The following is a 24,174-nucleotide window of genomic DNA, read 5'->3' on the forward strand; positions in this document are numbered from 1 at the left end:
AGAACAGGGATCACTCTTCCCATCTTTTTAAACTCTCTCTCTCTCTCTCTCTCTCTCTCTCTCTGTCTCTCACACACACACACACACACACACACACACACACACACACACACACACTCACTGTTCTCCAATAGGATCATGTACAAATAGTGTATTTATTTGAAACTTCTTCCATTTGCACCAGACTGGGTCCATCAGAGCAGACAGCTGAGAGGCAGGAAGACGTGATTTGGTGCAGAAGTAAGACAATGAGACTGTTAGACCGGCACACTATGAATATTCATGACACTGATTACTATCCATGATTAAAGCTACTCTAATATTTAAATGAGCGTCGGCTAGGTGATTAGACAAGCTTTGGAAAGGACGAGCACAAGATGCCGTACACTTTCTACAGAATTCACTGGTGTATGATTAGCTAGAGTATTGAGTGACTGATTAGGGACTGTTTAAAAGAAATGCTGGATAAAATCTTAAAATAGGATAACTGATACTGACCTGACATAAGTATTATATAAAAAACTTCAAATAAAAGTGATTTCTCTTTAAAGGAATAATTCACACAAAATAAAAATATTGCCACCATTTAGTCAATTTTGCCAACATTTGTCAATTTTACCAACATTTGTTTATAGACAGATTGTTCACTTCTAATTGACTATATCACAATTCCAGTGGGTCAGAAGTTTACATACACAAAGTTAACTGTGCCTTTAAGCAGCTTGGAAAATTCCGGAAAATGATGTGAAGCCTTTAGGCCATTAGCCAATTAGGCTAACTGGAATCAATAGGAGGTGTACCTGTGGATGCATTTTAAGGCCTACCTTCAAACGCATGCCCTCTTTGCTTGACATCATGGGAAAATCAATAGAAATCAGCCAAGACCTCAGAAAAAGAATTGTGGACCTCCAGAATTCTGGTTTATCCTTGGGAACAATTTCCAAATGCCATAAGGTACCATGTTCATCTGTACAAACAATAGTACGCAAGTATAAAAACCATGGGACCACACAGCCATCATACCACTCAGAAACGAGACACATTTTGTCTCCAAGAGATGAACGTAGTTTGATGCAATAAGTACAAATCATTCCCAGAACAACAGCAAAGGACCTTGTGGAGATGCTGGAGACAACAGTAAATAACTACCTATACTTGTCTACCTGTTTTTTCCAGCATCTACACAGGGTCCTTTGCTGTTGTTCTGCGATTGATTTGCACTTTTCGCATCAAACTACTTCCTATATCAACATAACCTGAAAGGCTGCTCAACAAGGAAGAGGCCACTGCTCCAAAACTGCCATAAAAAAGCCAGACTACAGTTTGCAAGTGCACATGGGGACAAAGATCTTAGGAGAAATGTCCTCTGGTCTGATGAAACAAAAATTGAACTGTTTGGCCATAATGACCATCGTTATGTTTGGAGGAAAAATGGTGAGGCTTGCAAGCCGAAGAACACCATCCCAACCGTGAATCATGGGGTGGCAGCATCATGTTGTGGGGCTGATTTGCTACAGGAGGCACTGGTGCACTCCACAAAATAGATGACATCATGAGGAAGGAAAATTCTGTGGATATATTGAAGCAAAATCTCCATCCAATATTATTTAGCGACATGAGCAAAAACCGATCGGCGCACATACGTTTTGTCCTCTTCTGCTGATCTCACGTTGTATGTATACTTTACTGCCACTATTACCGACTTATAACATGTGTGCAAGTATTGTGCTCACCTGTTCACATTTCAACGTCAAAACCAGAAAATAATAAGTCTCAGGTAATCGCGGGTTTCTTACGTTGTCAGGTTTTTGAATAAGCTTGTTTTTGTTACTTATGAGCATCTTGTCATGCTCCATGTCGTCTGGGAGATGTGCAACTTTGCTGCTGCTGTTTCTGCATCGCAAATCCAGTGATTTGCGTGGTGATGTCGGCATAAATAAAACAACATGTTTGATGTACTGTAGCACTGGGACATGACACCATTGCTTGGCAAATTTGACCAGTTGTAACGCTACAATCTACTTGACGTTTGCCATCAATCTTCTTGCCTATGTACTGTAGAACTGCTGCTAAGTCCTGTGAATGCTCAGTTCTGCCTCTCTGGGGAGCAGCTTGTTTTGTAGCTCTCATTGTTGTGCTGTTTGTTTGTTTTTGAAATTACACTATAATGTTATTGTTTATGTATCGTACAATACTTATGGTATTGTATAGTGAGCGTCATATCATACGATACAATACAATACAGTATTTTTACACCCTATATATATATATATATATATATATATATATATATATATATATATATATATATATATATATGTATATATCCCAAATAATAATGGAATGTGAAATATTAACTATAATTTAATATATGTTCATGTATGGTTATAAATTAGATTTCTGTATCATTATAGTTGTATGGGCTACTTTTATGATGCTTTTAGAAAAATTTTGGAGCTTGGCAGCACCGGGTCACTATCTTCTTTCATTGGATGGACAAGAACAACATGAAGTTTTTAACAGTTTCATTAAAAACGTCATTGAAAATGATGCCTTCAAATTGACTGCCCATGTAAAATGCATATTATGTATTAATTGAGTAAACTGAGTGCATTTTTGATAGTCAATGTTTAAAACTAAAACTATTAATTATACTGTGTCTTGCTGAAGTCCATCCTGAATTGACTGCGGAAGTGCACATAGATTTAGTGACTTACTGTTTGCCAGGTAAAAGTTGGCATTAATTTATTGTCTATGTATTCCATTTTAAGAGAAGTGATGCAAGCAGTGGTCTGTGAATGGATTGTGAATGACAGCAGGTTATTCTCTGTGGAATCCATCCTATGATCAAAACATCTCCTTTTGTGCTCTACAGAAGAAAGAGTGCCATATGTTTTTTGGAACGTGGAGAGAACTGTGGAACATATAGGGGAGTAAATGATTAAAATATTAATTTGGGGGACTTTTTCTCTACCAACTGTAACTCAATACTATACTAAATGCCTTTCAAACCAAAGCACCTATCTTCCATCAGATGAGTTCAAACAATGGATCAGAATGGGTTAATTCACAACCATTAGGCTTGGCTTTTTGGCCCTCAGCGTGTATGCCTGCAGCCTCTAGGCAACTATAGCTTCATATTGTATTTAATTAGCCCCATTAAATATAATCTAATTTGGCTGAAACTTTTGACAGTTAAGTGGCAGTCTAATGTGTTGTGAAAAGATTTCATGCTCTGGAAATATTTCATTCAAGCCTCAAGCTCCCTCCTGCCCTGCATTTCTGTGGATAACCTTGACGACTTCTCCACTTATGTCTATGAAGCAAACCTTAAGCTAAAATTGTTTGGTAAAATGCTGTTTGATTATTTTCCATATATATATATATATATATATGGAAAATTTGGCAAAAGAGAAAAAGGCTAAAGCAAGACCCAGACAAGGCTAAAGTCTGGGTCTTGCTGACAACAATGTGGCAGTTATGTCGCTATTTGTCATATTCTGACTTGCAAGTGAAGCATTTCCTCGAGCAGGCTCTCTACTGAGTGGAGGGTGGACTGCTGTATGAGATAACATGTGGCCCCTCAAGGCCCTCATGCTAAACTGCATCTTTAACCCTCTGAATGAGGAATTTTCTTCATTAATCCCCACACTATGTCTCTTAGCACTTGAATTTTAATGAGTTTTCTTAGCCTTTTTTTCTTAATGCGGTGATATGTCCCCCAAACACGTCGGGAGAGGATTTCTGGAGGTTTCTTCTCTTAGAGAATTGGTTTCAGCTGCTAGAGACCTCAGGGCTGTGATGTTTCACTTAGACATGAGAGAGAGAAAGAGCGAGAGATGTGCTGTGTCTTGCTCTAATAAAATCAAGCGAGGGGAGTTAGTCCCACTCGAAGGCCTGAGTCAAAAGAAGAAGACCCTTTGATAGAAACAATCCAGTCAGAACTGGTGTGCAATGTGTGTGTGTGTGTGTGTGTGTGTGTGTGTGTGTTTGTGTGTGTGTGTGTGTGTGTGTGTGTGTGTGTTTAATTGTGTGCTAATAGAATTTAAAAGATTGGTTCATGCAATGACAGTGCATAGTTACAAGGGTCTGTCAAGTACCAAAAGAACCAAAAAACACCTTAACACCATAACTATGGACTACTTTTACGGTACATAAAAGTAATCCACATGACTTCTGTGATACATTCCACATCTCCTGAAGCTATGATGAGTAATAGACAGTTGAACAGTTAACAGTTTGTTAGGTTATGTTACTCAAAAAGCAATCCACTACAAATTACTAATTACTTTTCTTAAATTGTAATCAAATTAATGACTGATTGCTCCATGGAAAATGTAATCCCATTACTAATTAATTTAAAGTTTGTTCCTAAAAACAGTCTTCACAGAAAAGTTTTTTTTGGACAACTCAACAAAATCCAAATACCGTAACTGCATAGGGTAACATTTTCACTGACATCTTATATTTCGGTCTGTTCCTCCCAAAAGCTATTATATGGCTTCATGAGATTTCAAATACAGCACATGAGTTATTTTTAATTTTGTTGAGCTTTTATTTTTGTTTGATTAATTTAGCTTAATATGCCACTATGAACTAGAGGAATAGAGCAATGTAAAGATTTTTTTATGTATCTCCTTTTGAGTTCCATGGATGAAAGAAATTCTTACGGGTATGAACAACATCAGGGTAAGTAAATGATGGCAGAATTTTCTGTGAACTATTCCTTTGTAACTCTTTAAAATAAAGATTCAAATTAGAATCAAACTGGTTTTACAGCCTGACGCCATCAGATAAACAATCTAGTTCTTTAGAAAATATCTGACTAATATTGCTTTAAATTAATATTCCAGGTTATATGCAAATTAAGCTCAATCAACAGCATTTGTGGCATAATATTGATTAGGGCTGCAACTAACGATTATTTTTATAATCGACTAATCTAAGCATTATTAGAATGATTATTCGGCGATTGATCATTAAAAGGTTGTATTAAACATGCTTACTAGCAATACAGAGGACAAAATCTTTTAAAATACCTCTAAATGACCTTCACTGAATTAAAGGGAAGAAAATTACATTCATAAGTTTAATTCAGTAAAGAAATTCACTGCAAAAAAATCGTATTGTTATCAAGTGTTTTTGTCTTGTTTTCGATTTAAAAATGTCTAAAAATCCTTAAAACAAGATACATTTACTTGAGAAATAACATATTACATATTTAGACTTGCTTAAAGAGAATGTATCTTAAATATACTGTAATCTGCTGAAAAGAACCAATAAAGAACCTTTTTTTTAGGAGTGTAGCCATGTCAAGTTCACTGATTAGAATGTGTGTGTGTGTGTGTGTGTGTGTGTGTGTGTGTGTGTGTGTGTGTGTGTGTGTGTGTGTGTGTGTGTGTGTGTGTCTGTGTGTGTGTGTGTGTGTGTGTGTGTGTGTCTGTCAGCCCTCAAAACACTCACCTGTTGGGACACCCTCCTGCTTGGGGCAGATTCCTCTTGCAGGCGTCAGTCGTTTATCTTCTTCCTCTACTGGCGTGACCTGGATCCCAACCTCCACCGGTCCAGACCTCCGGCAGACTTCTGTCAGGGGGGGTCTGGGGGATGGGGAACCGCTGCCATCTGACGGTTTGTCAAAACACACGCCGGGTCCGGGGCACAGTCTCCTCTTGTGCTCGATAAACACTAGGATCTCTCCCAGGGGGAAGTTGGTTTGACACTGACCACAGGTCAGCAGGTCACTCTCTCTGGCTCCGCCCAGAGGGCTGGCTAAAGACACCTCTGATGGGCACTGCCCCGCCCCCACGTCATGATCGACCGCAGCTGAGGCATGGAGAAAAACAGAATGCACATCAACCAAATGCATCGCTAGATTTATGCATTTTATGCTTAAAGGGATAGTTCACCCAAATATGAAAAGGTGTTTATACACCATCAATTGTTAAAAACAGATTTTCTTTCTAGCATGGAACAAAAAAACAGATGTTAGGCAGAATATTAGACTTGGTCATCTTTCACTTTCATTGTATCTTTTTTCCATACAATCAAATACTGTAAATAGTGACTTATGCAAACATTTTGCCCAACATCTTCTGTCATGTCAGAAACATGTGTACATTAATCATGCAGAATAAAATTTTACTAACTTTATTAACTAATTTATTATAATAATATAACTACCGGAGTGAGTAATCTACAGGCACAAAACAATACTGCATCACAATTACTGTTAATGTTCTGCAGGTGCCGGTGGATATTATTTAGTTGGATCTAAAGTAGCTGGTTAGTTAATTAGCGTTCATGTCAAGTTCCTAAATTATAAGTTGTTGGCGTGTCTATGATTTGTGTCCTATAGTTATTGTAAGGTGCAAATCTTTTTTTCAGTGTTGCTATTCAACTGGTCAAGACACGATTGTCTTGCTTGTTGAGATACTGCATGTACTGTCTGTACAAAGTTCAACAACAAATCTTCTGTGCAATGACTACACAGCGAATCGCCTGAAACTGAGTGTGTTCAAATTGAGCAACAGGCTACATTGATTGTCAGAGACTGGAATGGGCGATATCACTTATTTTCTTTTTGATCCGATACCAGTAATGTCAAGTCCAAAAACATAGATACAGATACTTCTATTAAATTTGTATATATATATATAAAAATGTATATATATATATATATATATATATATATATATATATATATATATATATATATATATATATAGGCGATTTGCTAGATTAGCTGCAAATTTGTGGAAAAAGTTCAGCCTGTGTAGTCATTGCACAGAAGACTTATTGTTGAACTTTGTACAGACTGTACAGTATCCCAACAAGCAAGATAAATAAATAATAATTATTATTATTATTATATAAATATTTTATTATTATATTTATTTATTTATTTTTGTGATTTCTTGGGATAAAGTGGGTAATTTAAAATATATATTTTTTTGTCATAATTCGATTTCTTTTTTTTAATTTGTGAGCCTAAACAGAAAATTATTAGACTTCTGTTTTGTTTACCCTAAAAAAAATGACATCTCTAGTCAGAGACGTCTTATTGCAACCAACTTATATACGACGCTGCAATGCTATCATTATGATAATCAAAAGAGAGTGTAATTAACCAGGTTTTGAACCCCTGTCTCTGCACAACATTTGCTAAACACATTTTATTATCATTTATTGTAAGAACTTTGACTCGTTAATGGATATTATTTAATAAAAGTGAAGACTGTAAACCTTTCTGCATCTCGACGAAATAGTTGAAGATTTCAACTGAAGATTTGAAGGAGTTGAAGATTTGAAGATTTATCCACAATATCCACTGTATTTCGCTAGGTGGGCAGAATTTCCGGTCGGCTAGAGGAAGTGCGATTATTGGCGTTATGTGTGTAGCTGGTCTCTGCTTGCTTGCATGTCATTTGAAATTAATTGTATTATGTTTCTCCTGCCTGCAATTCACTTTCTATTGAGTGTATTTGCAGAATGTGCGTGCCTTCCCTTAAGGGGAAAATGTGATGTGGAAAAGAGTGTGGACATTAATTCAATATCAATTTAGTATTTAGTGATTTTAATAATACATACTGTTTTAAAGTTGCTTTACAGAGAACATTGAACTTTTGTGTACAGTGTTTATAAAGTATATCAAAATAAATATGTTTATTTTTATTGCATGTAGTTCTTTTTGTACGGTATAGTTTATTGTGTGGCTGCTAATACATTGTTATTTCCTACACAAGAAACATAAATTCAGTCTATCAACGGGATCAGTTGTTCAGTCAACACTAAAACATTTCATGTCGGTTATAGCATTTAGATACGAAGATTTTGTATTTAAACTAACAATTATAAAGCTAGATTGAGCTTACTACACAGTCATCTCCCACAATATAATTGTATTTTATCCAAAAAACAGCAGCATGACAGTATCATTGCCTGAGTCCTGTAAGACACGAGCATCCTGCTGTCTAGACCTCTCCTGTATCTGCAGTATGTACATTATCTCGGTACAAAATCATAGCTACATAGCTTTTCAGGTTAGTCTGCTCAGGTTCTTCCATCGATGGATAAAGACTCAAGAATAAGCAAGAAATGCTTATATTTGCGATATTTGGCCATCATCCTGAAACCCATGTTCATTAACAAATAGGTGGGGAAGAACAATATCGCCTCGCTATAATTCGGTGATAATTTGCTCTCAATTTTGTCATTTTTAATGCTGTGTTAGTGCATAACATAGCGATTGCTTGGGCTTAATCGGAAGTTCCGCCCACATTGCCCGCAAAGCATCATGGGACTCAGGAATATTGTGGATACAGTAGGCGAGTGTTTCAAACAGCTAGAAAGAGCGCAGCTAAATGGAACAGAATGCAGCATCAAACTTCAACTTAACACGCATATTAAAAACACAATGGTGATGGCGTCACCTGTTAAGCCAACTGCGATTTGAAAATAGAGGGTTCAGACAGTCATTAACAAAAAATACTGGTGCGTGCTTACTAGGATTACTATTGTAACCTGAAGTAAAAACAGAGAGTCGTGCATTGTGCACATTCTTTCATTGAGTTGGGCAGTGAATCTTCACATAATGACAAAATATGATGCATTATATTTTGATTATGCAATGTTTTGTACATTTTGTATCATTTTATTTTATAACAGCCTATAATAATTAATAGATGATACACTGGACAACAAGATGCAGTGCAACAGTCAAAGTTGTTTGTCAGACTTGTTATTATACCAAAATTATATATATATATATATATATATATATATATATATATATATATATATATATATATATATATATATACATTAGGTCTGTCTATTTAAAACATTTTTAAAAATTACGCAATTATTCACAATGCCCCCGGACAGTAATAAGGAAGATTCCTGAGAAATACAAGCTTGTAGTACCACCTGTTTACTTCAGCTGTATTGGCAATGCGCAGTTTACCCACTGAACAAAACAACCCTTCAGAAGGCAGTACAACAAAAATATGCGTTACGTTCTTGCATTCAAAACACTTGATGGAGCGCAAATCCAAAATAATGGATCTCAAGATGTGTTCTAAGTATTAAACGTCTAGGTTACGTATGTAACCTCCGTTCCCTGATGGAGGGAACGAGACGTTGTGTCAGAGAAGCGACACTAGGGGTCTCTCTTGAGCACCGATATTCATCTCTGAACTATGAAAAAAGGCCAATGAGAGTTGGCAACCAGTATTTGCATGTCCCGCCCCCGGACATACGGGTATTTAAGCGGCGCAAATACGGGAGTTCATTCAGGGGGCACGGCCTGGGTGTGATAAGCCAGGGAAATGGCATCGACAACCCAGTGGGTGAGTCTCTGCTTGGAGACAGCATTCCCTTTCTGCTGTCCCCCAAAGCAGACGAAGAGCTGCTCAGAGCGTCTAGTGCTCTTTTTCTGAACTATGAAAAAAGGCCAATGAGAGTTGGCAACCAGTATTTGCATGTCCCGCCCCCGGACATACGGGCATTTAAGCGGCGCAAATACGGGAGTTCATTCAGGGGGCATGGCCTGGGTGTGATAAGCCAGGGAAATGGCATCGACAACCCAGTGGGTGAGTCTCTGCTTGGAGACAGCATTCCCTTTCTGCTGTCCCCCAAAGCAGACGAAGAGCTGCTCAGAGAGTCTAGTGCTCTGTGTGCGGTCCAGGTAGATATGTAAGGCACGTACTGGACACAGCAGTGAAAGGGCTGGATCTGCCTCCTCCCGGGGCAGCGCTTTCAGGTTCACTACCTGATCCCTGAAGGGTGTGGTAGGAACCTTGGGCACATAGCCCGGTCGCGGTCTTAGGATCATGAACGTGTCTGCCGGACCGAACTCCAGGCAAGCGTTGCTAACAGAGAACGCATGCAGGTCCCCGACCCTCTTGATGGAAGCGAGCGCGATCAGCAGGGCGGTCTTGAGAGAGAGGGCCCTGAGTCCAACTGAGTCAAGCGGCTCGAAGGGGGGTCTCTGGAGTCCCGTAAGGACGACCGAGAGATCCCAGGAGGGGAACAGGTTAGGCCGGGAGGGAGCTATCCTCCGGGCACCTTTTAGGAACCTGACGATTAAGTCGTGCTTACCAAGAGACTTTCCATCTACCGTGTTGTGGTGGGCCGCGATAGCGGCGACATACACCTTGAGGGTGGAGGGGGACAGCCTCCTCTCCAGCCTCTCCTGAAGAAACACGAGCACTGACCTAACTGCGCACTTCTGCGGGTCTTCGGCTTGGGAAGAACACCAGTCCGCGAACAGATGCCACTTTAGGGCGTAAAGATGCTTGGTAGAGGGGGCTCTGGCTTGATTGATTATATCTACGACGGCAGATGGTAGACCGGCTAGATCTTCTGCATCAAGTCCAGGGGCCAGACGTGGAGGTTCCAGAGGTCTGGGTGCGGGTGCCAGAGCGTGCCCCATCCCTGAGAAAGAAGGTCCTTCCTCAGGGGAATTCGCCAGGGAGGGGCTGTCGTGAGGAGTGTGAGGTCCGAAAACCAAGTCCGGGTAGGCCAGTAGGGGGCTACCAGAGTGACTTGCTCCTCGTCCTCCCTGACCTTGCATAGCACCTGTGCAAGAAGGCTCACTGGGGGAAATGCGTACTTGCGCAGCCCCGTGGGCCAGCTGTGTGCCAACGCATCTGCCCCGAGGGGAGCCTCTGTCCGGGCATACCAGAGCGGGCAGTGGGAGGTTTCTTGGGAGGCAAACAGGTCTACCTGGGCCTTGCCGAACCGGTCCCAAATCAGCTGGACCGACTGGGGGTGGAGTCTCCACTCTCCGCCGGGCAAGCTTTGTCTTGACAGCGCGTCCGCCATCACATTGAGGTTGCCGGGGATGTGAGTGGCGCGCAGTGACTCCAGTCGCTGCTGACTCCATAGGAGGAGACGACGGGCGAGCTGTGACATGTGGAGGGAGCGTACTCCGCCTTGGCGGTTTATGTAGGCTATGACCGTGATGCTGTCTGTCCTGACTAAGATGTGTTTGTGGCGAATTAATGGAAGAAACTTCTGCAGGGCCAGAAAAACAGCCAGCAGCTCTAGGCAGTTGATGTGCCAGCGCAGCGGGCCTCGGTTCCACCGGCCTGCGGCTGCGTGCCCGTTGCACACGGCACCCCAACCCAACCCCAACGCGTCGGGACACCTGCTGCAAGGGTACTCCAGCCCTTAGAAAGCAAAGGTCTGTCCAGGGTTTGAAGGTCTGGCGGCAGACAGAGGTAACTTTTACGTTGTGCGTGCCACAGCGCCATGCTCCTCTCGGGACTCGAGTCCGGAGCCAGTGCTGAAGTGGTCTCATATGCATCAACCCCAGCGGGCGCGGCCGCCGCGGAGGATGCCATATGCCCCAGGAGCTGTTGGAAACGTTTTAGCGGGACCACGGCGCCTGGCTTGAAGGAAGCGAGGCATTTCAGCACTGACTGAGCACGCTCGTTGGAGAGACGTGCTGTCATTGAGACTGAGTCTAACTCCAGACCGAGAAAAGAGATGCTCTGGACCGGGGGAGAGCTTGCTCTTTTCCCAGTTGACCTGAAGCCCCAAACGGCTGAGGTGCCTGAGCACCTGGTCTCTGTGTGCGCATAGTAACTCTCGAGAGTGGGCCAGTATGAGCCAGTTGTCGAGGTAATTGAGTATGCGTATGCCGGCTACTCGGAGCGGGGCAAGAGCTGCCTCTGCGACTTTCGTGAAGACGCGAGGGGACAGAGACAGGCCGAAGGGGAGGACTTTGTACTGATACGCCTGACCGTCGAACGCGAACCGTAGGAAGGGTCGATGTCGAGGGCAAATTGAGACGTGGAAGTACGCGTCCTTCAGGTCTACCGCTGCGAACCAATCTAGATGCCGGACGCCAGATAGAATTTGTTTCTGGGTGAGCATTTTGAACGGGAGTTTGGACAAGGTCCGATTGAAAACTCGCAGGTCCAAGATCGGTCGTAAGCCGCCGCCTTTCTTGGGTACAACAAAGTAAGGGCTGTAGAAACCCTTCTTTGTTTCGGTTGGAGGGACAGGCTCTATCGCGTCCTTTAATAGAAGGGAGGTGATTTCTTCGCGCAGGGAATGGGCATGTTGGCCGTGTACTGCGGAAAAATGTACGCCCACGAAGGGGGGCGGAGACCTGGCAAACTGAATTGCGTAACCGAGTCGAATGGTCCGGTGCAGCCAGCGTGACGGGTTGGGCAGTGAAAGCCACGCCTCTAAACTCTGTGCTAGGGGCACCAAAGGGACGGGTTTTTTGGACGTACCCGGCGGGGCTTCGCAGCGGTGCGGAACAGGTAACGTGGCGTCGGGAGGCAACGTGGCATCCCTAGGCTCTGGTGCTGAGAATAAACTCAAAGCACTTACCTTGCTCCGCGCACCCGGCAGGGGGCGGGTTCGTGACTGAGGAGGACGTCTGATGCTGGCGTCCTCTGGACTCGTCTGAACCGGCCGGCCGGGGAACAGTCGTGGGGCTGAAGGCGGGGACACCACGTCCATGGAGCCGGGACTGCTGAGGCCTGAAAGCAGAGTGCCGTGAGAACGGCATTTTTGGGCCATATGCCCCAGAGACAAAGGAAATAGCTCTTTTTTTGAGAATTTGGGTACCGCAGCCCCCGTTAAGGGGTGCGGCAAATGAAAAAACAAAGGATTCTCCTCCCGGCCCTCCACCGGGGGGACGGAGCGGTCTTACCACCTCCGGAGCTAACTTCTTGGACTCTGGGTGCGTTGTCTCAGGAGCGCCTGGGAGCCTTCCTGGTCCTCGAGGGGGTCCGTGAGACAGGGGGCGTGCGCTTCCCGCGGTTTGCTCGACGCTGGGGCTGAGAGCTGGGCCCGGGTTGAGGCGGAGCAGGAGCTTGTCTTCTGGCCACGGGAGGACGCCCTCGGCGAGCAGACAGGGCATGGGCCGTGGCGGCAGGCTTGCGGCGAGGCATGATGTGAGAGATGGCCTCCGTCTACTTCTTTACCGTGGAGAACTGCTGGGCAAAGTCCTCGACAGTGTCGCCGAAGAGGCCGAACTGGGAGACAGGGGCGTTGAGGAAGCGAGTCTTGTGGGCTTCACGCATCTCGACCATGTTCAGCCACAGTTGACGTTCCTGGACCACTAGCGTGGCTATCGCCTGCCCGAGCGCTTGCGCTGTGACCTTCGTCGCTCTCAGGGCGAGGTCGGTCGCTGAGCGCAGTTCCTGCAGCGTGTCGGGATCAGGGCCACCCCCGTGCATGTTGCGAAGTGCCTTGGCTTGGTGGACCTGCAGGAGAGCCATGGCATGCAGGGTGGAAGCGGCGCGTCCGGTGGCGCTGTAGGCCTTTGCTGTCAGCGAGGAGGTTGCTCTACAGGTCCGGGAAGGGAGTACGGGGCAACCTCGCCAGGTGGTAGGGGTACCGGGGCATAAATGGATCGCAACCGCCCTATCCACCTGGGGAATCGCCGCGTACCCGTGGCGCGCTCCACCGCGTACCCGTGGCGGTGTGACGAGTGGAGAGGGGTGCTCTCCACGAAGACGTCAGCTCGTCATGCACTTCCGGGAAAAACGGAACCGGGGGGGGCGAGGCTGTGAGTGGCATGCAGACCCCAGGAACCAGTCATCCAGCCGTGATGGCTGTGGGGAGGATGGAGGGTTCCAATCCAAGCCCAGGCTGTTGGCTGCCCGGGAAAGCATGTCGGACGTCTGTGCGTCAGCCTCAGCCTGGGTGTGCAAGCCCGAAGGCGGCAGCCCAGGGGAGTCCTCTGCATCAGATGCCGCGCCCTCCGATGTCGCGGCGAGCTCATCGGCTTCCATCGCAAGAGGGTCGGCTGACTGGCTGTGAGGCGAGTCGCCGCCGCTTCCAGCACGGACGGGAATCAACGAGCGCGCTGGAGCGCGGGTGGTCCGAGGGGGCGTACCCGGCGGAGCTGCACCCGCAGCCATCCCCAAATCGCCTCCATCGCCAGCCGCATCGTCCTCAATCCCGTGGGAAGTAGGAGCAATACGGGGGGCGGCTGGAGTGGCTTGCTCATGGTTGTAAGCAAGCCGCGACCGCAACGTTGTCATGGTCATGTTCTCGCAGTGAGAAAATGAACCATCCACAAACGCAGCGTCGGTGTGATCGCTACCCAGACACACGAGACAGCGCCTGTGGCCGTCGGAAGCGGAGAGCACTCTACCGCATCCAGAAACAACACAGGGGCGGAAGGGCATCTTTATAAAGACGCGTCCTTAAAAGGACGTTCAACGGCGCTGTGTTTTGCTCTTTTAGGGAAAAAACTTGTGAGAGTTTTTAAATCTGCACTGTCGATGCGCCCAGGGGCAGGAATTCACAGCCTTGCAAACAGGAGAAAGCCGCTGTTGTGAGCTGTGGAATCCAACAGTTATGCAGCAGAGGGATGAAGGAACTCGGTGTGTAGTATGCAGCAGTTGCAGACACGACCATTGGCTCCGAAGAAATTTTCTGAATGAAGTCCCATATCTGCGCTGCTTAAATACCCGTATGTCCGGGGGCGGGACATGCAAATACTGGTTGCCAACTCTCATTGGCCTTTTTTTCATAGTTCAGAGGTGAATATCGGCGCTCAAGAGAGACCCCTAGTGTCGCTTCTCTGACACAACGTGGAGAGAGCGACAGAAGGGGAACTATATTTAACGTGACACAGTGACATAAACATTTTATGTTTATGACGCAACGCAACCAAGACGCTATACAAGCATGTCTGACGCAGGTGTACATTGACGGGTCCTTAAACAAGCCCTCATAATAAATCTCGAACTGATTGTCAAATTCACTTGTGAAATGGATTGCTGTGAACTGTATGCCAATGACTGGCTTATGTTCAATAATATGTTAGTAAACAATACATTGTATTCTAAAGCCACTTTTAGTATTGTCTTATCAATGATTAACTACCACAAGAATGTTATGCATTTGAATTATCTGAACATTTTTCATTATATATATATATATATATAATATATATATATATTATCGCAATTAATCGCATATAAACTATTTGCTGAGAAATCCTCTCATATAACAATAATTCAATATATAATGATGAAATAATTATCTTATCTTTCTATAAGATATAATTAGTTATCTTTAAATATATATATATATATATATATATATATATATAGATATATATATAATGAAAAATATTCACAACAATTATTTCTGGTCCTTGAATCTGATTGGATGAGAGAAGATCTATGAGTTCCAATGGTCTCACACCATCAACACTCGGATGCTTCTCTGTGTGTGTATATCACTCCGCTTGTGTTCGTGCCATTCTAAACTATAGTGTAAGAGCATTGCAGATGTGTTGAAGTGTATAGTCTGTAGTTATATAAGTCTATATTTCATACATTATAAATATCATTATGTCTATGGAGATTGCTCATAATGATAGCCGCACTGTGTGTGTGTGTGTGTGTGAGCGTGTATTTATCACTTTGTGGGGACCAAATGTCCCCATAAGGATAGTAAAACCCGAAATTTTTGACCTTGTGGGGACATTTTGTCGGTCCCCATGAGGAAAACAGCTTATAAATCATACTAAATTATGTTTTTTGAAAATGTAAAAATGCAGAAAGTTTTCTGTGAGGGTTAGGTTTAGGGGTAGGTTTAGGTTTAGGGGATAGAATATAAAGTTTGTACAGTATAAAAACCATTTTGTCTATGGAAAGTCCCCATAAAACATGGAAACACAACATGTGTGTGTGTGTGTGTGTGTGTGTGTGTGTGACAGGCAGTACATTCTGAATCTTGTAGTGGTATCTGTGTTTCCGGTCTAGTTCTCTGCATGCTGGACGGATGTTGGGAGCGGTGCACATGCACCGTACAGGTATATCGCAGCAGACGAACCAGCGCTAGCTAAAGCCACAAAACAGTCTCAAAATACGCTCACAGGCATGAGCCGCCTCGCTTGTCACAGAATCACAGGTGCACGTTGGGAAAAGTGGTTAAGGAGCCTCACAAACAACTGTTTGTTATGTGAAAATACATATTTTGTACCCTAGCGAAATTCCCTATCTGGCATATCCATGTCATTTGCTTTGGACTATTAACATCTCAGCTATGATGAAACAGTCAAAACACTCTTTGTTGTGAAATGGATTTGACCCAAAACTTAAAACCACACAGAGATACAAAACAGATTCACAGAGAGCAAAACTACAGGAAAGAGACTGCTGCAGACATGAGATCCGATAGCTAATCAAACCCAGTCTCTGCCTGAGGGACAAACACACTCTTGGGCACATACTATTTTGATATTGGAGAGATACACTATAAAAAGTGAATTGTACAGTGTGCAGTTGTGACCTTAAAGAGATAGTTCACCCAATAATTAAAAGGCAGGGTCTAATATCGATAGATGATTTTTACACTAATTGTAAAAAACAACAAAAAGCATATTGTTTGCACTAAGTACAAATAGTGTAAGATGCTATTTTTCACCTCTAATTAAATACTAACATACAGTATAACGGCATCACTGGAGTGAGTTTATTGTGTTTATTTAGAGTCCCAGAGACACCCTGCACTCATCCCTACCCCTAAACCTATCCCTAACCTTCCCTCACAAAAATGAAACATGGTTTTATAATAGTAACAAGAGGTGTGTGGCGAAGCCATTATCTGTATTTGTATCTGTGTTTGTTCACATGATAAAAATGATCAGTATCTGTCTCTGAATTCAGATAGAACCGGCTGTGGGCGGGGCTTAAGCCGGAAGTGCATTAAAACTAAATGAAATGGCCATTTATACATGTTAATTTTACATTTTTAGTTTCTATTAATAAAACATACCTTGTGTATTCCTATTCATAATAGTAGCCTAATTATAATTATTATTATTTTAATAATTATTATTATTATTTAATTAAATGATAATTTAATTATTTTATTTTATTACCAGATGAAGCTGAATTTGTTGGCCAAATTAACTGTAATTTGTTGTTAACTTTGGTTTCTACTGGTGTTTATGATATTAATATGTGCCTGAAACAGAATTTTCATTCCCCTGAAATGTGTGTTTATGTCAAACACACATTTTGCAGTGAATAATATAAAAAAATTATAATAAATCAATATAGTCTACAAACAGGTGAAAGTCCCGTAAGTCAATCACGAATATTCATTATTTGCCTTAGTAAACACTAGGGGAGCAGTTTGTCTTGAATTTCTGTGTTTCCACCAGACTATTGGAATGCAAATAGCCACGCTGTGTGGCAGGTGTTATTTACACCTAGTGCAACTAGTCGCAAATAGTCACTCCTTAATGCTAATTCTGACGTAATTCTCTCACCTTCATGTTGTTCTAAAACAGTATGAATTTCTTTCTTCGATGGATAACAAAAGCAAATGTTAAGCAGAATTTTAGGGTCTGGACTGGAAAAAAAAAGTGTGACTCCAATGTCCACAAAAGACACAAAGTCATTCTGGTCTGGAACATCTCATGAGAGTAGGTAGATGATGACATAATTGTCTTTTTGGGTGAACAATACCTTTAAGGAGCTATTCTCTGAATCACTTTAATTGGCATAACCTATGTTATCAGATTGATGTAATTATTAAATTATATTATTGAGTTGAAAATAGGTCTACCAAATTAAACACATTTTTGGCTAACTGACAAAACATTATTTTGTACAATATTTGACCTATAAGCACTTTGACTCACAAACAAACTGATATTTAGATGCATACTGTATTTAGATCCTGTGATATCTAAACAGATATTACATGATATCACATACACGTCTGAATGCTACAAGTGCTGTGGAGGACGCGACAGCAAGCGGCTCCGGGCCGCTTCCACACACTCGACTGACTGCCGCTCACTCGCAGACTGACAGGAGACCCATCACAGCGGTGGAGTAATGCCAAGGGGGAGAACACAAACATCATGGGGTTGGCATAGACCCAATGCTGCAGGAATGTGCGCTGAGGGTGTGCTGGGAGGCAACCGTGCACTCCCAAACAGACCAAATGCAAGCGGAGGACATAATGGAAGAACGAAAGTGGTTGTGAGAGCCACAGGTACAGCAGATCATGTATGTGGTGTGATATTTAAATCAGATAAATCTATAAGTTACGTGTGTGAAGAAGCTTTAAAATTGCAGTAATGGATTATATACATCATACACATATGCTACAGTTGTGTATAGTTTATAGGTTAATTGCTCCATATTCAGTGGCCACAACGTTTTTGGACACTTAAGTCACACTTAAAAATATCTAAATGTCATTGTATTAGATAACAAAATAGCTTTAAAACCTAAATGGCATATGGCACAGTTCTGAGCTTTTCTCAGAACTAACGACATTTATCCTCAATTTCACACAGGTGTCCTAGCGCAGTAACCACAAGTGTAGTTCATCACATTAACTGTGAACATCTGACAACACAAAAGTGTCCAAATATTTTACTTACGTTTTATAATTGAAACTTTGCAAACTTTTTTATTTAAATGTTTTGCTTGAAAAGTGTGTTTGTGCAATATTTCTTTAAAATAAAATGACTATTCGTTTAATATTTATATTATTTAATGCAAATACATTCATACACTTTTGCATGTGGCTTAACAGTCCAAATACTTTTTAGTAATAAGGTTTTCACATTTAAAATCTAACAAACTTTTTGATAAACGTTTAGCATGAAAGGTGCATTTGTACTATATTTCTTTCAAATAAATGCTTGATATTTATGTCATTTAATGCAAATACATTCACACACTTGTAAGTGTGGCTAAAGTGTCCCAATGCTTAAAGGGGCCACTGTATGTAAAAAGAAGAAAAGCTGTATTTGTTGACATTAAGCTAAAATAATAAAATTAAAATAAAACTACTAAATGTGTAATTGCACAAATACAATGGGGGAAAAAAGGTATGGGTGTGTTTTTTTTATTTTTTTATTATCCTGTTATACTGTACACATTTTAATAGTACAGTAATAATCAAAGTAATACTTATAGTATTTTAAGCATGTCACCAAATATTCATGATTGGGAGGACCAAATATAAACCTTTAAGAATCTGTCATTGTGGAAATCCATATTAATCAACATCAGTACTCAACATTGGTTGCCTACGGTGATTACGGCCCTGAATTAAAGTAGCTAATATTTGAAGAAACACACAGCGGACAACACCGAGCACATTCTGTGAGTGACATGTATTTGCGGCACTGGTAACATCTGCAGCACATATGAAAAATCTCTAAAATGATTTTTGAGCTCACCAGGTGCATTTGCAAAGAATTTTTTTAAGCCATTTAAATTCATGCAGGCTCAGCTTGAATGCTCATTCTTGTCTTCATTAAAGCGGCCTACAAGCTCTTGATGCATGCCAAACAAATGCACACAAATCTTTACATGCACGTGTGCTCTAGCGTCTTCCTCTGAACCTGACAATTTCACAAAGCCAGATATTCAAAGGCAGAACCCCAATAACTTTGTTTTAAAAATATCCTGTTTTTACATTTTTCATTTTCTCTGTCTATTTGTAATACCTGCCCTGGGACAACAGTTGAAAATGAGCTGTTGTAGCTAAGCTGGCACAATTACAGAAATGTTTACATCCTGAATAAATTCAAACTAAAAGCAGCAAGTTGGTTGGAACCAAGGACATGTTTAGGAGCGATGCGCAGAGTGGGCATAGCGTCTCGATTACTGCTCCCCAGGGTGAAATCTATACTCCAATAAATTGAATTAATTACCTTTTGCCTAAGATAAGAGATTTATACTGAGTCTGGTGTGGGAATGATACACTTGGGAGGAGAGATAGCAATTCAGGGTATTAACCATTATAAATACAGTTATCACACTTCCTGAAGGCAGTAATCAGATTCTCAAAACACACACACACACATCCTCTCTCATAAGGACTTACAGCACCCCCTATCAGCTATGACCGTACAAGCTCACACTCCATTGAAGCTGTGCAAACCAGCAAATACGATACTCATAAAATAAACTGTAATTTGGTGCAGTGAAATAAAGACTCGAATACGATATTTGTCAAGTCAGGTCAGACGAGGCCGATCAGCGGGAAACCACATGGCAATCAAACAGTTCTGGGTTCACACGGTGTGTGAAATAATCTCTTGCTTTGTCTCGTCCTCATTCAAAGGCTGTTCTAACATAAACAAATAGGCTGGACGTCACCATAAAAATCCCTCCTAAAGAAGTGAGTCACTTGTAAAAGGCTGATGTGACCCTTTCCACTCTTAAGAAATCAAAGGCGCAGTGGTCGGGCCGTTCATGCCTTGTCTTTTATTAGCATGATGCAATGCAAAATGACCACCGCTACTAAAAGATCATGGCAAATATCATTCAAAGCACTGACATTCACAGCCATTAAAAGCCAATGCAAGAATCGTTTTACATTTTAAGAGCCACAGCCAGTAAGGGCCCTAATGGACAGCCCCCACCCACAGTTTAACGTTTAAACCAACCCATCCAAATATCTGTGTAACAGCTCATGTAATGAATCATACAATTTACATGCAATAACAGCTACTCAGATGTACTAATCAGTTTCTTTGGCACTGAAGTGCTGTTGCGGAAATCTAAATATGTGTGGTTTCATCTTTAGACCGTCCTGTGAACCCATGTTTGAGTGTAAAAGAGCCCTTCTGATCAAGTTATCTTCTATAAAGGCATAGTTCACTAGTATATGAAAATTCTGACATCCTTTATTCACCCTCATGTTGTTCCAAACTTATTTTACCTTTCTTTCTTCCCTGGAGCACAAAAGAAAGTTAGGCAGTGCACCATGTACCTCATTCATGCTAACATTCTGCCTAGCATCTACATTTGTATTCCACAGAGGAAAGAAAGTCTTACCATTTTGGAACAAAATAAGGGTGAGTGTTTTCATTTTTGGGTGAACTATCCATTCAAAGCACACACCTGTGCATGTGCATGCGGGTGTAGAGTGCGCCCCCCGTTTATTTCAAGACGCAAAGTATGTCGATATTCCTGTTTCTTGGTTTTCTCTTTGAGTGTGATCTATAGGTGCTGTCGCTCGGGGCAAGATCTTCCTATTGTGCAACTTTTAGCTAACTGACATGTTTTGTGCCAAGAGCGCTGACATAGTCAAATGAGGGCACTTTGGCTTTCCCCTTCAGACAGACCCCCCAAAAGAGTGTGATATTGCCCGTGAAGGCTGGCGTGCAAGCCCGAGAGGAGTGCACTTAAAAAAGGGTGGGTTTACAATCTGAGAGTGTAGAGAAAGCATACACACATCTCATGTGAACTACACATTTGCCAACTGACACACACACACACACATGACCAGACTTATTATGAGTGAACTAAACACATATTTGAGTATAATTATAATACAATATAAGTACAATTATTCTGCTCAAACACAATTGCAAACATACACATATGCTTGACGGGTTTGGCTATACAAATAAACGTATTTAATTAAGCACTAATATAGAAATTATTTCTTGTTAACGAAACCCCCAAAACTCTGAATGGAAGCAAACTGTCTGCTAAATAACCCACATCTGGCAAACTGGCAGTAGTAGTTTCACCAGATCTCTATTAGCCATCCCACTCCTATAACACCATTTTTTCATCTTCGTTTTCACATTTTCTAAAATGCAATGGGGGGGAGGGGGGATTTTTGAATAGGAATTAAAAACCACTTAATACAAATAAATCTTGTTGTGAAGAAAAATGTAAAGAGGTGTTTAAAAAGAGACATTAATCCGATATGAGTTTAATTTATAAATCTTGCAATAGTACAGGATGGATCATATCAGTGATGTGTAAAGTAATCGTAGCTGTAATATTTGTATTATTCATAGACAAACTTTCCTGGTCTTTTATTGTTTGTGGCTAAAAACAATGTTATAAATGCTGGTGAACATGTAAGGCATAATGTGACGATTATGAAGCTGTTATAAATCAGACACATTAGGGCTCTATTATTTTCAATATTGAATATCAAAAAACATACACTTGGTTAGTGTTATGTTACACTCAGTAGTTTACGATCAAAATGTAAAAAGTTCAAATTAAAAAAAGCTTTTTGAGGAAAAGAAAACTTGAACTAGTACAAGCACTTGGCTCTTTTAGATAGTCGTACAATTAGAAAGAGTCTCTTGATGTGAAAATAGATCAACTATGGAAGTAAACACTGAAGTCCTTAGTTCACATATGTCCCTGTTAGTCCTGTTTGACAGTCTGATATTGTAAAACAGAAATAAAAAAAGAAAATGTCTTCAGACATATACATATAAATGAATTAATACATTTAAATTAAGCTATACAAAATAGACTTGATAGGCCACTCTCTCTCTGTGTGTGTGTGTGTGTGTGTGTGTGTGTGTGTGTGTGTGTGTGTGTGTGTGTGTGTGTGTGTGTGTGTGTGTGTGTGTGTGTGTGTGTGTGTGTGTGTGTGTGTCATGGACAGGGTTGGGGAGTAACGGAATACATTGATACGAGCAGACAGAGACGTACATTTTAAGTAAGTTTGGAGCAGAAGAAATATAAATAAACCTTGTGTAAATTGTCAGCTTTACGCTAAGCTAAAATGCTATTTCTAGCCATTTTGCACGCACGTTAACAGGCATCATGTTAGATCATAATTTCTTTTTTTCTAGTAAGATATTTGATATTAGGGCAATAATCTTATTCTTGGTAATAATCTTTGTATTGTTTTCCTGTAAAAATATCTGAAAATCCTTAAAACAAGATCAATTTCATTAATCTTGTTTTAGAAACAACACTGCATAATATATTTAGGTTTTTCAGATGATTTTTAACATGTGTATTTTGTCTTACTGTACTGGCAGAGTTTTTATAGTCAGAACAAGTGAAAAACAAATCTACCAGTGCTGAAGAAGTAATCCAAAATATTTAGAATATGTTACTGACCTTGAGTAATCTAAGGGAATACGTTACAAATTACATTTTACAGCATGTATTCTGTAATCTGTAGTGGAATACATTTCAAAAGTAACCATCCCAACACTGGTTGAGGATTATTTTTTATGTTTAGCATGTCGAGATTGTCCAATTTATCATTTATTCTCAGAACTGATGGTCTGACAGTAAAAAAGAAAAAAAGAAAAACAGTAACAGCCCCAATAGTTGGTTATAAATGATCGATAAATAGAGTTTGTAATCAGTTAAGATCAAACACACAGTTCAAGTGTAATTATTTTGGTATTTAAAATGTTAAAAGTTAATTCTGCCCTTTTAGTGAGGAAAGCAAATCACAAAATGTAATTTATGTGTTGGACTTCATGATACCATTATGAGCGAAATCAACCACCAGAAATGTGAAAAACTAACATCTCATTTTACAATTCGAAGCAATGCATGTTTACTTATGACTAATGTGAGATATTCAACTGATAAAGAAAGAAAGAAAGAAAGAAAGAAAGAAAGAAAGAAAGAAAAGAAAGAAAGAAAGAAAGAAAGAAAGAAAGAAAGAAAGAAAGAAAGAAAGAAACGTGTTCACTAATTGTTTCGATAAGTTTTCTTTGGCCCTATTAAGGAATGTCAGTATTGCCGAAGGGGGTGAAGGTGTTGTACTCACGGGGTATGATGTCCCTCTGTGTGAGGGACAGATGCTGTGGATTGCCTTGCTTCCGTCGGGACATTGCCCCACCATTTACAGCAGCATCTCACGGACACTCGGACCGATGCACTCCAAACTTTCCTCCACAGTCCGGTTATTGTTCCACTCCGCTCTCGTGTTATTTTAATCGTAATCACGATTAAATAATAAAAAAAAAAATAACACTTGACTTCTTAGAAAAATCTAAATCGCGCTCGACTGATGTGAAGCAATAACTCAGAGCAACTTGACCTGAGATAGCGATGCGGAAAAAGCGGCTGATTTAACCTCTGCCAGACTCACATTGATTCCAAAACACTGTTCTGTAAAATTTTGTCTTTTAAAATCTCTACAACTCAGAATTAAATATCTGTGGTCCTGCTATAATGGAAATCCAAGACCCGAGGACGGCGCGCTCGCCAGGTGAGAGAAGTGTTTGGCACAGTCCTCCATGTGCGCTTGGCATCAGCGCGCAAAATGGCTCAACTCTCCTGCGGTCCCTCTGAAGACAACACCTCCTCTCCAGATCAATCAAGACCCGAGCAATTACGTCTCGCATTTACGTCCGACAAGTTCCTCTCAGGGAGCACCCTGAGGGAGGGTGTGGGGGGGTAGGGGGGTAGGGGGGGGGGGGGG

General features: G+C 41.4%; 1 protein-coding gene across 1 annotated transcript in view; it reads right to left on the reverse strand.

The window, feature by feature from the left end:
- The window catches only part of LOC127624005 (B-cell lymphoma/leukemia 11B-like), a 46,747-nt gene extending 22,709 nt beyond the window's left edge, over nucleotides 1-24,038 (reverse strand). Inside the window, exons 1-2 of the mRNA XM_052098588.1 lie at nucleotides 23,518-24,038; nucleotides 5,464-5,823 (exon numbers count right to left, since the gene is read on the reverse strand). Coding sequence (XP_051954548.1) covers nucleotides 5,464-5,823; nucleotides 23,518-23,581 — 424 coding nt within the window. The 5' untranslated portion in view covers nucleotides 23,582-24,038. The remainder of the gene's footprint in view (nucleotides 1-5,463; nucleotides 5,824-23,517) is intronic.
- Nucleotides 24,039-24,174: the final 136 nt, after the last annotated feature.

The sequence above is a fragment of the Xyrauchen texanus genome, chromosome 30, assembly GCF_025860055.1.
Source record: "Xyrauchen texanus isolate HMW12.3.18 chromosome 30, RBS_HiC_50CHRs, whole genome shotgun sequence".
Taxonomy (NCBI): Eukaryota; Metazoa; Chordata; class Actinopteri; order Cypriniformes; family Catostomidae; genus Xyrauchen; species Xyrauchen texanus.